This window comes from Macaca fascicularis, chromosome 18 (genome assembly GCF_037993035.2).
Source record: "Macaca fascicularis isolate 582-1 chromosome 18, T2T-MFA8v1.1".
Lineage (NCBI taxonomy): Eukaryota > Metazoa > Chordata > Mammalia > Primates > Cercopithecidae > Macaca > Macaca fascicularis.
In genome coordinates, this window is record NC_088392.1 from 3,685,784 (window position 1) to 3,702,141 (window position 16,358).

At 48.9% G+C, this 16,358-nt stretch overlaps 1 protein-coding gene across 4 annotated transcripts in view; it reads left to right on the top strand.

Moving 5' to 3' along the window:
- Positions 1-16,358, top strand: part of MBP (myelin basic protein) — a 152,906-nt gene that overhangs the window by 16,447 nt on the left and 120,101 nt on the right. For all 4 annotated transcript variants that reach the window (XM_005586396.4, XM_005586397.4, XM_015439600.3 and 1 more), the window contains exon 2: positions 7,700-7,784. In XM_005586396.4, the coding sequence (XP_005586453.1) occupies positions 7,734-7,784 (51 nt within the window). In that variant the 5' untranslated portion in view covers positions 7,700-7,733. The remainder of the gene's footprint in view (positions 1-7,699; positions 7,785-16,358) is intronic.

Below are 16,358 nucleotides of genomic sequence, written 5' to 3' on the forward strand. Positions count from 1 at the left end.
CACCGCACCCAGATAAGTTTTGTATTTTTAGTAGAGACGGGGTTTTGCCGTGTTGGCCAGGCTGGTCACGCATTACTCCGTCTTTCTAAACCTCATGAGTTTCAACATCCGTAAAGTGGGGAGCATAATAATAGCACTTGCCTCCTCATACAGTAGACAGGACTAAGAAACTGTACTTCTGACCCGTTCCATGAGAACCTAGCCCATAGTAAGCACCCCATCGATGCTGGGCTGCTACCCAAGCTTTCCTGAGCCCAAATCTAGTTCTGTTCAATGTATCATTCTGCCTCATGCTGTGTCTCCCGCCCTCCTTTTCTTTAAATATAATTGTCACTTGCTATCGTCCTTTGTCTTTCTAATGTGTCTTGCAAAGTTAAGGACTCACCCAGTAAAATGCTGCACACCCATGTGAAGACATGGGGCCCCTTAGGAGATCAGCTCACAGCCAGGTCTTTTGTGAGACCATGGTGAGGTTAATGACCACATATTGCATTCTTTTCCTTGATTAGAACCTGGAGGGCTCTGGAAAATTCCAGAAGGTTCTGAAAGGCAGTTGCCCAGTAAAATAACCACACACCTATGTGAAGACTTAGGGCCCCTTAGGAGATCAGCTCAGAGCCAGTTCTTTTGCAGGACCATGGTGAGATTAATGACCACACATTGCATTCTTTTTCTTTATTAGAATCTGGAGGCTCTGGAAAATTCCAGAAGGTTCTGAAAGGCAGACACCCAGTAAAATGCTGCACACCCATGTGAAGGTGTGGCACTGATCAGAAGATGGGCTCTGAGCCAGGTTTTCTGTGAGACTGTGGTGGGGTCTGTGGCCACAGCATAGCATTCTTCTCCTTGATTAGAATCTGGAGATTTCAGATCAACCACTCTACTTCCCCATGATAGCAGCAGAGCTGAATGTCTTTCCTATCATGGACTCTGTGATGGGAATCTGTGTTTTCAGGAAGATTCGGTTTATTTTAGCCAAGACCCAAAGGACAGCTCTTATGTGTACGCATGGCCTGAGCATCGGGCCAACACATTTGTTCCCTACACACAGACTATCAAGAGCCATTGTGCCTGGTGGCAAGGAATGTGTGAGTTCCTCTGCAGGTGAATTCAAACATTGTCCCGTTCTGTTAACACCAGCTCTGGCTGTGAGCAATGCCTGAAGTCGGTGTGGTTCCTCCAGTTACCAAGACCAGGGCCCGGGGTCATGTTGACCCTGCAGATGGTGGTATCGGCAAAGGCGTCACTCCCTGCCACGGCTCAGGAGGGACATACAGGTGACTACAGAGGATCAGCTGGTACTGGCTTGTAGTGTTCCTCTGACTTGACAGTTTGTAACCCAGCGACCTGTAAAATATTAACCAGTGGTTTCCACAGCAGCTCCAGGAAGCCACATCCACCATCAGGGCTTTACAGATAAGGAGGACAGGGCCCACATCCTCAGAGCAGGCAGGGAGAGCAGGAATAGGAAGGCCCTCGCCCAGGCACGTCTGCCCCCAGGCCTTCCCCACTTCCTCCCTGCGGCCCACGTCTCGCCCCGTCCCAGCTGCCGGCCCCTGGGTTGGGCGGCTTGCGCACCGCACACTGGGAAAGGGGGCTCAGCAGGACCTGACCTGTGTTCCTATGACTAAGCCCCACATGACTGCGAAGCCACCAGGGATCCCACCGGCCGCAGAGCAAGGGCGTGTCGCGTGTGCCTGCGTGACTCTGCCCTCCCCGTGCCATCCAAAGGCCAGTCCCAGCGTGACGGTGTTGGCGTGGCTTGTCAGGACTTACACAGGAGGAGCGGTTTCCTCATGACCTCGCTATTTTTACACAGAGAATTTCGTAACTCTCCATAGTGCTGCTAAAGCTGGACACCATGCCTGTCATAAACGTGTGGATGCATTCACAGGAAATTTCAAATGCTCATCTGACTGACACGTGGATGAGCGACTCTTTGATCTGCCTTTTCTTCCCGCCCCTCCTTGAACAAAATGCTTTGCTTTGGTTTAGACAGGTGATAGGGTAGCAAGCTGGGAACTCCAGAGCCAGTAATTTGCTGCTTGATTCTAATAATGGCTTTCTCTTCTCTCCAAAGTCAGCTGATCCTGTAAGCAGTCACTTCAAGGGACCACAATCAGCTTTCCCATAAACTCCACTTTTCTGTAATTCCATCGTTTTCTTTTAAAATGATTTTTGATAACTTTAAGGCAGTGATAGTCAGTGCCATAAATCTCCTTGAATCTGCTAAACCAGAAGAAAAGGAAGGATGGTGATGACTAGTTTACAAATAATATTATCGGATACCCCAGAGCAAAAATCCCCATCCCAGGAAATAGAGAAGCTACTTTCTTATCAGGCACTTCTCACATGGGGGAATGCAGATTGGGTTTTTGGAATTTGTTTTGCTTGCAAGTCCTGTGGAGCCCCTAGCCCAGGGCTGCCTCCTGAAAACTGCCAGGAGCCTAGGTCCCCCCAGTGTCTCAGGGAAGCTTGCTCTGGGACAGACATGGATGCCTCAGATGAGTTTTGACAGTGTCCTTTGCAGAGAAGTCCAGGCTTGCGGGTTGTTGTTCCTCTAGGGCCCCAACCCTCTGGAACACTTGCTCATCGGCAGAATCGACTCACTGTTCAACATGGGCGAAGAGCAGTGTCTGTGTCCTGTGGTGTAAGTCAGTCCCCCACCTCCCCAGGAGTGCACCCCGTGCATTGGCAGATTCTGTTCTATTGGGTCACTTCATGCCACACTCAAACTCCACTCACGGCATCTGGGCGACAGGGACTTTGCACAGCCATGCCCTCTGCCCGGAACACTGTTTCCCTCCTCAGCACCTTCACCTGCACCTTCTGCATCCTGCAAGTCTCCACTTACTTCCTACTTCCCTGCATGTTACCCTCTAGGGCTGCTGCAAGGCGGCACCACAGGCAGGCATCCTGAAACAGCAGAAGCAGACCCCCACCGTCCTGGAGGCCAGAAGCGCAAAGTCAAGGCGTTGGCAGAGTGGGAGCTCTGCAGGAGGCTCTGTCTTCACCTCCTCCAGCTTCCGGTGGCTGCGGCAATCCCTGGTGTCCCTGGCCTCGTAGCCATGTCATTCCAAATCTCTGCCTCCATCGTGCGTGGTGTCTCTTCTTGTGTGAAATGCCATGTATGTATGTCCAAAATTCCCTCTCCTTGGTCAGGCACAGTGCTTCATGCCTCTAATTGCAGCATTTTGGGAGGCTGAGGTGGGTGGATTACCCGAGGTCAGGAGTTCGAGACCAGCCTGGCCAACATGGTGAAACACCATCTCTGCTAAAAATACAAAAAAAAATTAGCCCGGTGTGGTTGCGGGCACCTGTAATCCCAGCTATTCTGGAGGCTGAAGCAGGAGAATTGCTTGAACCCGGGAGGCGGAGGTGGAGGTGGAGGTGGCAGTGAGCCGAGGTCACGCTATTGCACTCCAGCCTGGGCAATGAGACTGAAACTCCATCTCAAAAAAAAGAAAACAGAAAGAAAAGATCCCTCACCTTTCTCTTGTGAGAACATCGGTCATTGCATTTAGAGCTCACTGTAATCCAGGATGACCTCATCGTAACTTGAGGACATCTACAAAACCTTCCTTCCAAACCAGGCCACCTTCACAGGTCCTGGAGTCAGGACTTGGACATACCTTTTAGGTGGACGTGATCCACCACATATTATCCTGGGAAGCGTTTCTCGACCTGCAGGGTCAGGGTTCATGGCCACCCACCTGCTCCTAGACTCAGTAAAGTGGAGTCTTGTTCAGGGTCACCCAGATGGAACCTGGATTGAGACCTCGGTCTCACCTGCCTGATTTTCACTGTAGAAAGTCAGAACTACCTAGAGAATGAAATCAGTAAAATACCTAGGAACAAGGTGTTTGCTCCCCAGCTGGGAGCTATTTCCCTGCACAGATAGGCTAATGAGTTTTATCTATGCTGAATTATCCTATGGCTCCACCAAGGTGACATGTAGCCTAAGCTGCTTTAGATGTACATTATTAAAAATGAGAGCCTAACAGTTAACAACTGTGGACTGCTTCCTAGTAAATCTGGATGACTAACTTTGCCTATGCCCAATGTTAACCCTCAAGGGAACACGAAGTGTTGATAATCACACAGACATTATCAAAATGTCCAGTAATCCCAGGGGCTGGAAATCGGATCTAGAACTGAATACCAGTCCAGAAGTCTCAGCAGTCCTGATGGAATCTGAAAGTCCGTCCCTCCCACAGCTCTCGCTCAGTTCTTACTCTCTCTCTTTCCTTTTCTGTTAGTTTACAAAGGCTTCTTTAATTACCCCAGAGATGCTTCAGAGTCAGCTGGCTTTCCTTGCAGCCTTTCACATGTTTACCCAATTTTTCTCTGGCTCTCTCAATTTGATTAATTGCAAAAAACGAAAAAAAAAAGAGCTCCTGCAAGCATGCAGCTGCTTTTGTGTGCAGATGGATCTTTTCAGCACATTACAGAAACCAGCTGCCGGGCTGAGCTCTTAGCCCCGTGATAGGGAGAGCGTCATCCTTCTTGAGCTCTTCTCTAAAAGGCAGACTGGGACAGGGTCAGAAGCTAATAAGGCAGACTGCCAGTCACTCATGATTATCAGCCAGATGCTCTGTCGTTCCCACCGTAGTGCCGTGAGACACATCTCACTTACCGGTGCTCAGGGGCCATTTCCATTAAGGGCTCTGATGGGGGCTCCCACACATCAAGTTGTCGTTTTGTTCCTCTTGTCTTTCTTTTCCTGCTAGTCTATAAATTTTGCATTGAAGGCTAGAATTAACCCACCCTCAGTGATCCATATAAATATTCTTTATATTCATCTGAGAGGCCAGTCAAATGCAAGTAAGTAGGCTTGTGTAGTCAAATCCAACGAGGTATATTCAGAAGTCTGATCTGGACTTGAGTTGTTTTCACCGATTCTGTGTCCAGTATTCTTGAGTTTTCTAAATCGTGATTAAGATCAGTCATCCCAGGCGTAACCTAGAGTTGTGCTGTGAAGCACGATAACAATCGATCAGAACAAACTGACTTGGAAGAAACACAGCCCCTCTCCGAGGAGCGGTTCAGCACCTTGTGAGCAGATTTCAGCTGCGTTCAAGAGCCCTTGGCCCCAAAATAGCTCTCTTTGTCTACCAGCAAGTCCCAAAAGATTTACCTGTCCCACGTGATTCTGATTTGGGACAAGTCCTTGGAGCTCTGTTTTCTGGAAGGAGTGAGTGTTGCCTGTGGGTTTGCCTAGTCCCAGCGTGAGGAGATGGGAGGAGGAGGGTGACAGGTGGATGGAGCCAGGGAACAGGAAGGGGACTGGGCAGGCGAAGGCTCCGAGGAGGCAGAGGTGAGATGATGCCTGGGCCAGGAACAGGCACTTGGAGAACACAGCCGGTGATGGCAGGCTCTTTATGTCTGGACAGGCAAAATGCTCCCGAAGGTCCAAGTTGTCAGCCTTAACTAAGGGCAGTTACCTATTTTTGCCTGTGTTTCACTTCTCATTTCTTTTTTTTTTTTTTGAGGCGGAGTCTCGCTTTGTCCCCAGGATGGAGTGCAGTGGCCGGACCTCAGCTCACTGCAAGCTCCGCCGCCCGGGTTTACGCCATTCTCCTGCCTCAGCCTCCCGAGTGGCTGGGACTACAGGCGCCCACCACCTCACCTGGCTAATTTTTTTGTTTGTTTTGTTTTGTTTGTTTGTTTGTTTAGTAGAGATGGGGTTTCACTGTGTTAGCCAGAATAGTCTCGATCTCCTGACCTCGTGATCCGCCCGTCTCGACCTCCCAAAGTGCTGGGATTACAGGCTTGAGCCACCGCGCCTGGCCAGACCACTTCTCATTTCTTAAACAGGAAGATGTATTGAGAGAGATTTGACGTGTTTTTATTCTATAACGTGTGTCCATCCTGCAAGCTCTTAATATTTAGTTAAAACAACACCACATGGAATTAGAGAGCCAGAATTAGAACGGGAATGACAGCCCCTGTGTACCCAGGGATCAAAGCAACATCTCACGAGGAACACACCCATTCTTTCTTAAAAAAAGAACAGGGTGAGTTTGGCCTTTCCCTTGGTTAACCCACTCTTATCCAGTAAGGCACCACACCTGCAACAAGCCCTCATTTCCCAATGAGAAGATTGCTCCTCAAGGTTTTTTTGGTTGTCCAATTGAAATAAATTGGGAAGGTAGAATCGCACTGGACACCGAAATCCTCCGCAAAGGTAGCCTTGCGTTTTTAAAATCATACATATCAAACTATTATTTTTTTCACTCTCATGCCGCGAAGCATGGGGAATGCACCTGATTCTTGCAGGTGGATTGTGTTCATATCATCACTAGAACGGCATCTTTGATTTCCCCGAGCATCATCTGTGGGCACTTTGACCTAAGTTGCTTCAAGTACACATGTTTTAAATCTCCCTGCGCGAGTGCCTCACTGGAAGTCTTATGGCGGGCCCCAGTTTCCATCACACATCATGAAGGTAGGTGGGGTTTTCCCTCTGTGGTCGGCTGCTAGTCGTCTCCCACACAGTGAGGGAGGCGGACTCCGGGATGGCGACTGTGCTGTAGGCGTTTGCTTCTCTTCTCTGCAATCCTTCCAGCGGCTGTGGGGTGATGGGGTTGCCCACCTGCGGAAAAGTGTCCTCAACCAGTCCTCCTGAGCCACCAGAAAGGGACCCGGGAACGTGGGAGATGGAAAAGCTTGGCTGTCGGGCAATTCTCTTTTCTAAAGAGAGACTTTTGAGGAACACAATTTGCATTGTGTTCGGGCGTCTCTACTATTTTGGAGAGTCCCCTCGCCCCACGTTCAGAAGACGGTTCATCGTGTTCCCTCTCAAGGAAAGCTGTTCCTGGTTTCTGCAGGAGAATGGGTAGTCACACCTTTTTGCAAAAGAATACATCCATCATGGAAAACATGTCGTTGTCCTTAAAGACTCTGGTCACCTGCTGCCAGGTCTGGGCTGATGGTTCCAGTGGCCCTCAGCTGAGGGACCCCAAGGCCAGGCTACGTCCCGCAGGAAGGCTGGAAGGAACAGTTTGCTTGGAATGGGTGTGGCTCGATTCTTCCATTCTTTGCATATCTTGGGGAAAAATCATAAATGTGCTGCTAAGGTTTGGGTTAGAAAATAAAAATGAGGAGTAACATGCTTTTTAAATCCAACTTTATCTTCCCTACAAATTCTGCAGATTCTTTGGACACTTGTCGGTTAAGCTGTCCTTGGTCTGATGTTGGCTCTTTCTGTGCTCACATGGTTTCTTGAAAGCAGTGAGCGTGAATAGCTTCTTACTACCTTTTCGTTTTAGACGAATGTCAGCACCTTTCTGGCATCTCAGCTCATCTCATTACAATACACCTGAGTGTGGGATGTAATTGTGTGTGTACATATGTGTGGATGGACAGATGGATGATGGATGAATAGACAGATACTTCTGTACGTATACACAGATCTGCAGGATTTCTTGAGACGGGTTGAAGTGTGTTACTGAACAGAATTTGGATGTTGGTGCGGTTCTGTTTTCTAGCTCTTTGCATGGGATCGAAAGATAGCATTTGTTAATAAGATGACTTGGACGTGTCTCTTCTGTTTTCAGGGCCTTGGTTTCCTCTTCTCAAAAACGGGCATTATATATCTCTCTCTCTCACAGGAGCGTCTTTCTGATGGAAAAACAACATCGAAAACTCGAAGAGCACTAGACTTCAGGCTAACTCTTTCTTTCCCTTTCTCTTTTAGCCTCTGAAGCCTCGGAAGAGCCGATCCATTCAGGATGGGAAACCACGCAGGCAAACGAGAATTAAACACCGAGAAGGCCAGTACGGTAAGATAGGAGCTGATCCTACAAATGCGCATGTCGTTTTCTTATTAAACACAAATCCCCTTGGTGTGTCAGAGGCTACGGGCTTGGGCTCTTGCTGCTACACTCTTCCCTGACAGCTGGGTGGAAGCCTGGCCCTTGTTACTACGATTAATTATCATTAATTTATTCAGGAAGATTGCATGGCAATAGGTAGGTCCTGACCTTGCAAAGAAATAAAGGAATGAAGGAAGGGAAGGAGTTAGGAAGAAGAAAGAAAGGGAGGAAAAAAGAGACACAGAGAAAGAGAGAGAGGGAAATGAGGAGGAGAGGAAGACAAAGCAGCCCTTCCTCTTGGTCCACGTTGTGTGATTGGTCCTTGAAGTATCAAGAGGCTCTCAGAGAGGAAAGCGACTGTAAATTCCTTTGCTCTCATGCAAAAATACTTTTGATTTTTTTTTTAACATTTTTATTTTTTAGATAAAGGTATTTCCAAACTGCATTCTCTCTAATTAGCTACTGGCTTGAAAGAGCATGACAATTTACACCAATTCATGAACGGTGAAACACATCAGATTTTCTTTTAGTTCAAAAACCTAATTCCATCTACTAAGGTCCCACTCCTTTCTTCTCACCCACCATGGAGTTTGCCTCTGACTTTTCACTCTGGTCTGGTTCTGGAAGAACTCACACTGAATCCCAGAGGTGTGGCGAAACGACAGGAAATACTTGAGCTGTTTCTTTGGACCTCTCCTAAATCGATACCCTCCTTTCTCCTGCGTGTGGCTAGTTGGCTCCTCACCAGTTGTCCTTGCTTTGGGGTCATGCTCTGGCCTGAATGCGTATTGGAATCTCCCAGAGACTTTTCAGACCTGCCAGGGTCTCTGCCCTCCTCAGATCCCAATGCAGCCGTGGGCATTTTTCAAAGCTCTGCAGGCTCCAGAGCCAAGGTTCCAGGTTCCTCCTGCTCCCACGTGTCTTGTACTTTGGCTACCAGGATTTTTCTCTATTGATTGCATATTCACCCTCCTGCCTCTAGAACTTCAGGAAGCCCTTAGCACAAACTAAAGTCCAAGGTCCTCAGCCTCTGGCTCCGGCCCTTCTTCAATCTCACCGTCACTGGCCTTTCCAGTGGCGGCTCCTCTACAGCCCTTTCCTCACCCTTATCAGAGAACATTTGGAAAATACAGTTAAACAAACAGGAAACTGCAAATTAAACATCATTCGAATCCTTCTGGCTAGTAAGAATTCATCTTCTTTGTATTTCTAGTGCGGCATTCGGCCACTGTCCGCCTTATTTGAAGGCATCGGCTTCCTCTGTCCGATTCGGATTCTCTACATTGCCTTTGGGTCCCCTGTGGTGCCCTGAATCAGGGTTCTGGACCCTTTTCCCACTGAGACGCTCAGGACAGATGATCCAGTGATGTTGACAAGGCCCACAAATGCCCAGGGGTCCTAGCTGCCTGTGTCTCGGCCTACTCCTCTCTCTGCACTGGAGAATCATTTCAGATTGTGAGGAGTAAGCCTGCCAGTGTGCACAGAACTGTGGACCCACCCTAATTTGTATGGGGCGGCCCTTGCTCTTGGTCCACACTGTGTGATCGGTCCCAGAAGTATCAGCAGGTTCTCGGAGAGGGAAGAGATTATAAAAGTCCTTTGCTCTGATGCAAAAATACTTTTGATTTTTCAACGTTTTTTATTTTTTAAATATATATATTTTCCCCCAAGGGAAATTATTCCATTTCATTGGTACTTTAATTCAACATAAAATTATGTCTGCTCCAACTTGCGGCAGATGTGGTGCACTAGAATGTCCAGCTGCTGAAGATGGGCTCAGGTTAGGGTCAGGGGAAGATGGGTTAGGGTTAGGGTCAGCGGAATCCCCGACTTACACCCGGAATGCTTTAGAAATGTCCGCGGAATTGAACGGAATTGAATTTCAGTCTCCAGACCTCTTCACTGTGGTCTGTAGTGCATTTTTATTTAATAGTAATAATAAACTTGGAAGAAATGGGGCCTTTTCTGATTTGTACTTTAACTCAATTTCTGTGTCAGCCACATGAGTAATTTTCCATGATTTGCTTTCAAATCATCCATGGAAGGTGAATAGGTGACTATATACTGTTCCTCTGTATATTTTATCTTAATTAAAGTGATAAACAGTATTTAGTTTCTTACCTAAGGATTTAGAAAGACTGACTTTATAAATATGTATATAGTTCTAGTCAGTGTCAAATGGGGGAGTTGACTCATTATGTTAGTCAGCCTGTACTTAAACTGTATCACAGATAATGTCAGTGTTATAATTAGCAGTAACGACCATAAATGTATTAAGTTACTAATTTATTAAGAACATGGCTTGGATACAGTATCTGCACCAGGAGGATTAAGTTTCAGCTAAAAGTGAAAGTGGAAAAAACAGCTCTGCTCAGAGATCTCTAGGCTGTTAACACTAGTGGTATTTTAAGTCTTAGAATGACTGATTTGCAACTCCAGTTTCAAAGAACCTCTCTGTGGTGTACAGTTTCTTTCCTGTTGTTTGACACTGTAAAACACCCACATATGTTTTTAATTTGTTTAACGCTATCAGAGTAAGATTGTTGAGCCATAGCAAAGCCCATACTTAGGCTTTTGTTTTCTGAAATCACGTGTTTAAAGTTCTGATCATTTAAAAAACCTCAAAACTTGGAAAATTTAAAACTCTGATTCCTGTAGGTGGTTTTAAGAAGAGCTTTTTGTTTTTTCTTTAAACTTGATGGGAAATATTTCATGCCCGTCCAAGAACATGCCCTGTGATGCTGCATAGCTTAGTAGAGCGTTTAAACTTGAACCACAAAAGGAAACGTGACGTGAGCTCCAGCCGTGTGGCCTACCACTCTGGATTTCTGTCTGTGATTCTGGGAGTCATTTTCCCCCTTAGGAGAGAGTCAAGGAAAGCTTCTGTCAGTTTCAGGTCTGGTTACTGATCTGTCAGCAGGGAGGGCAGCTGCAGCGGGGGCTGCCCGTCCATCCCACACACAGCCTCTGCAGAGCCGCCCCACTGCCCAGACCCGGCTGCTCAGGGCCACCTCCTCCCCGCCCTGCTGCCACCTTCTCCACCCCTCCCCACCCACACCTGATGCCTCTTTCCTCTGCCCTGCGGCTGAGTGCTCTGATACACACCGTAGTGATTTGCCAATCATCCGACTTCTTCCCCTCCGACATCAAGGAGGGAACTTTCCTCTCTCTGATGCCTCCATCTCTAAGCCTGGAGCATCCCCAGCACGTAACTGGCTCACAGATGTTCGAAAGAGTAAATGAATCATACCTACTTCCTAACTTCTTTTTCACATAAAAGCTCAGTTTTCTGAGCAGGCTTTGGGTGCCGTTGGCTGCTGGGGAGGTGGTGGGGAGGCCTCGTCCGTTGCCTGCAGGAGCTTCCAGTCTCCTTTGCAAGTTTTGCCCTCAGTGACTCAGGGCTTTGAAATTTGCTTCTCTCTCATCCCGAATAAGCCACGGCAGGATGTCAGAGGAAGAGAAACTAAAAGGTTAACTGTGGAATTTCTCTGATGGGTGAAAAAAAACACTTTTCTGGAGTTGCAGTGTTAGTCCAATCATGTGGGGCACAGGCACCAGTGGTTGAGCCGCCTTCCTGGGCCAGTTGAGGGTCAGAACAGGAGACGTCAGATTCAGGGAGAAACACTCCGCCCATCAGAGGAGCGGGCAGCCTGCCCTCCTGATGCGTGATTCACTCTTGTGGATGGAGTGTAACTTCCTCCAGGCAGGCTCAGGTTCAGTGCACAGCTCTGCTTCTCAGAAACGAAGAAACTCCTATTCTGCCTTTGACTCCCTATGTTTTTTTTTAAGTTGCAGGGAAATTTGGTTTCCAAATGGTTCTGCCTCACTAATTTACCAGCTTTTTATCACCCTGCCCATTTTGTATTTGGTTCTCCGTCTTACTACAGAACTTGGCGGAACCCAAGAAGGAAAGGGTACCAGCGGCCCTGGAGAACCCAGGGACGTGCCTCAACGCCAGGAGGGGAGCAGGGGGCAAGACTCACCCACAGAGGGACACCCTGTCTCGGGTAGTCTCTGCCTGCCTGGCAGTCTTTGGGCCTTAGGACATAGACACTTGGCTTCACTGGCTGCTGGAGGAATTCACTCCTTTTTGAGGAATTCACTCCTTTTTGGGATTGGGAATCAAAGGGGCTGGGCAGTTACCTTTGGGAGGGTCAAAAGCGCTCAGAACAGTGGCCATGTGCCTAGCCAGGCTGCTTGTGGCTTTTCTCCCTGGGCTTTCTCTGAATGCTGTGGATCTGTTGACCTGTGGGCTTGCTCTGTGGGGTTTTCTGGTGATCGCTGAGCTTCCTGGGGATGATTCACTACATGTTCAAAACACCAAACGAGGCCAGGTGCGGTGGCCCCCGCCTGGAATCCCAGCAGTGTGGGAGGCTGAAGCAGGCAGATTGCTTGAGCCCAGGAGTTCAAAACCAGCCTGGACAACAAAGTGAGACCCCCCATCTCTACAAAAAAAAATCAAAAAATTAGTCGGGTGTGGTGGTGTGCGCCTACAGTCCCAGCTACTCAGCAGGCTGAGGTGGGAGGATCACCTGAACCTGGAGAGGTTGAGGCTACAGTGAGCCATGATCACACCACTGCAATCCAGCCTGGGCAACCAAGTGAGACCCTGTCTCAAAAAAAACCACAAAACGCGCACACACACACACACACACACACACATCAAATTCTATCTAGACCAGTGCTAACACTGTATTACTGCCTCCTGTGAGCCAGCAACTTTGCAGGCATTGTCTACATTGTATGTTGTATGAGTTCTTGGGCTGCCATGACAAAATGGCACAGACTGAATGGCTTAAATAACTGACATTTCTTCCGTCACAGTCCAGAAGACTGGAAATCCAACAGCAAGGTGCCAAGGGTTGGTTTCCTCTGCAGCCTCTCCTTGGCTTGTAGACAGCATCTTCTGTCTGCATCCTCCAGTGGCCGTCCCTCTGTGTGTGTCTGTGTCCTATTCTCTGCTTAGAAGGACACCATCATGTTGGATCAGGGCCACCGTACTCCAGTGGGACCTCATCTTAATGCCATGGCCTATTTAAAGGCACCGTCTCCACACGCAGTCCCATTGTGAGGCAGTGAGGGTCAGGACATCCACATAGAGATTCGGGAGGAGCACAGTTAAGCGTATCACATGTGTTACTTGATAAACCCCAGCAGAGGCTGCACAATTAGAGACAGTAGAGAAGGAAAGCCCTGGGACTGGCATTTGCCACCACATCTGACACCTCCCGGGGAAGGGACTCCACGCCAGCAGCCACCTGCAGTCTCTGCCCTGTCCTCAGGAGACAGCAGACCTGGTTTCTCTTCTGCAGACTCGGGTTGGACGCTTCCTGTGCAAAGTTCCTTCTTCCTGCCTCCTGCCACAGGCCCCAGCCGGCGGCTCCTTCCGGGGCAGGCAGGCATCTGCAGAGCGCTCATCTCCCACCTGCTGACTCGTGGCTTTGCGCAGCCGTCCCCATGCTTAGGACCCTCAAAGGGTCATCTTCATTCTCACAGGGACTAAGTCTCAGAGCTGGGCTGGGCCTGCCTGAGGCCAGGTAGCAAATGGTGGGGAAGCTGGAGAGTAAAGCCAGGCTGGGAGCCCCAGGTGGTGCAGCCGGGCAGACCAGGCCGGGAGCCCCAGATGGTGGCACAGCCGGGCAGACCAGGCCTGCAGCCCCAGGTGACACAGCCGGGCAGACCAGGCCTGGAGCACCAGGTGGCACAGCCGGGCAGACCAGGTCTGCAGCCCCAGGTGGCACAGCCAGGCAGAAACAATCCCTGCATGGGAGTGTCAGTCTTCTAGTGGCCACAGGAAATGAGGAAAGAGACAGATGAAATCATTTTAATGTCATGTCTTTTCTTTAACCTAAGAAACCCCAAATGTCATGTAAGCATAGAATCCATATAAAAATTGTTCATGAAATGGTTTACAGTTCTTCTCCCATGAAGTCCTCACACTCAGGGATATATTTTAACTCATGGTGCAGTGTGGCCTGGCTACGTCTCAGGTGCTGGGTGGCCACACATGGCTGGGACCATAGGTCTGGGCAGCACAGCTCCAACCCTGGCCGTGCCCACACACCCTGCCATCTATAGCCAGGCGGAACATGCTGAGACCCCCTGTATAGTGTACGTCATGCAGTTCACCATCCCCTTTGTGCATGGTACCCATTGCTTGATAAATAAGTACTTTCTAAAGGAGTCAGAAAAAATTGAAAATTACCAATATTTTTCCCTGAGAGATGCTTACAGGTCCAGTTTTTCACACACTCCCCCTCCCCTTGTATGAAATGAGTTGGGATTGATAAAGATGAGGAGGAGGGGAGAAGGATGCAGGGGAAAATGGAGAGGATGGGAAAGAAGAGAAGAGGGAGGGGGAAGGAGGAGGAGAGAAGGAGAAGGAAGAGGAGGAGTGGGAAGGAAGAGGGGGAGGAGGAAGAGAAGGAGGCGGGGGGGCAGGGGAGGAAGAGGGGGAGGGGACAGTGGGCCAGGCTAATAAACGCAGTTGTAAGGGCTGCCAGGGATAAAAATGCAGTGCAGAGGAGGAACCAGGAACGGCCCGTTTAAATCTGCCCAGACTCAGAGGCCGTTTAGGGCCAGTGAGAGTGATGTTTCCTGAGGTGCATCCACACCCCCGTCCAACTCTGCCCTGCCTTGGTGGTGCCTCAAAGCCCTCCTAAGCCCTTACGGCAACGTAAAGGCTCAGACCTGGGACCTTAGCACCTTAGCACAGGTTCTGAGCCAAGAGCTGTGGCTGAGCCCTGCAGGTGTCATGGCATTTATCAAGTTGTCTTGCCACGAATTTTCTCTGACAACAGACAGCCTGTTTTTAATTCATGAGTGGATCGATCGTGCTCTTTCCAAGTGCAGGTGAAAATTAGTTGTTTAGGAATGTTTGTTTGTTCATTCCTGCATTCATCCATTCCCACACACACATATTAAAAATACTTTTTATTGAATTCCTATTCTGCATAGGACACTGCAGTAAACTTTGTGATTGAAAATTCCGGCTTCACCACCAGCTAGTTAGGTGATCTTGGGCAAGTTACCTTCTCTCTGTGTGTTTACTTACGATGATAACGTGAAACGATGATAACATTATATAAAGTGATTGAGTCCACATGTGTTGTGCTCTTAGAACACCCCCTTGTACATAGTAAGTGGTATGTGTTGTTTGGTGTTACTAATTTTCTTCTTATTGGTATTATTTAAAAAAAAAAAAAAGTGTAAGTCCCTGTATCTGTCCTCAGAATAGCTCACAGTCTAATCAGGAGACTAACAAAATTACGAAACCACATTCAGAGCAATGATGAGTGTGCAGAGCTCCGGACAGAAGCGGGGCTCCCTGGGGCTGTGGAGCCCACAGGCCGGCAAGAGAAGCTGCAGGGAGGGCTTGTATCAGAGGGAGAGACGGGGTGTCCTTCCCCATTTCCCAGGGTTGAGACAAGCATAAGTAAATATTTAAATACTGTGTTTTTTTTTAAAAAAAGACTTGATTTGGGGCACCTGCTGCAAACCTTTCCCACTCAGTATCGCCAAGGCTGTAGGGTCTGGTTGTCCCCCAACACCGGCTCCACCCAGTCCAGCTTTACCCCAAGAAGAGCTCTGCCTTTCAGAACAGCTGGCTCTGCACACCCACCCAAATGTAACTCACAGAGCGATTGCTGGGAGACAGCCACCCTCTGTGATGAATCTGCATCACTGTGTGAGTGGCTGGCAGCTCCTTACACATCCCATTGAGATCGCCGTCTCTGAGAGGATGCCCGCTGGGTGAGGCTGCCATTTATTAACACAGGTTGGAATCGTCTCAGGCTGTGTAGAAGACGTCTGGCTCTGCAGATGGCCCTGGCTGAGACTCTGGCTCCCCAGGGTAGCTGCTTTCCTCTTGAATCCTGGAAGCTCTAAGCTCTCTTCTCCCCTAGGACATCACCCAGAGCAGCAGCGTCCTGCGGAAAAGAGTGTCAGTGGCATCTTTTGTTACACAGAGGAGATGGGATCCTTCCTGGTGAGAGGGAGGGAGGCAATCAGGAGAGCCAAGAAGAGAGATGGGTCCCACAGGGGAAAGTTGTCCACAACAGGAAGAGCTGCCACAGGGCTCCCCTCTGCCCGGCCCCTGCAGACCCCATCTTCACAGGGTGGAGAGCTGGGGTCCCAGCATCTGTGAGCCGTGACCTTTGGGAATTCACCTGAATGATTATCCAAAGGATCAGGGTGGGGGAGCCCCTGCCCCGAGTTGGCCCACAGTGGGGCTCACTCATGTTGCCCAGTTGGGGGAGTGTCTGTGGAAGGCTCCAGAACAGGCCTGGTCTCTGGGGACCCTGTACCCTTCCCAGGTGCTCCCTGCTCCCCCACTTCCCACCAACCCAAAGGAGTGGGGTTTGTAGTGGCCTTGAGTTATTTGTCAATATTTGAATTCTTTCACTTTGTTTTTTGAACACTGTCTGAGTTCACAGGGGAATGAACTTGGAGAGGGCTAAAGACCTTATTATTTCTTTTTCTCATATGAAACTCACAAGGCTTGCTAATTAGAAACAGTAAACCAGGAACCTTGAAAAATAA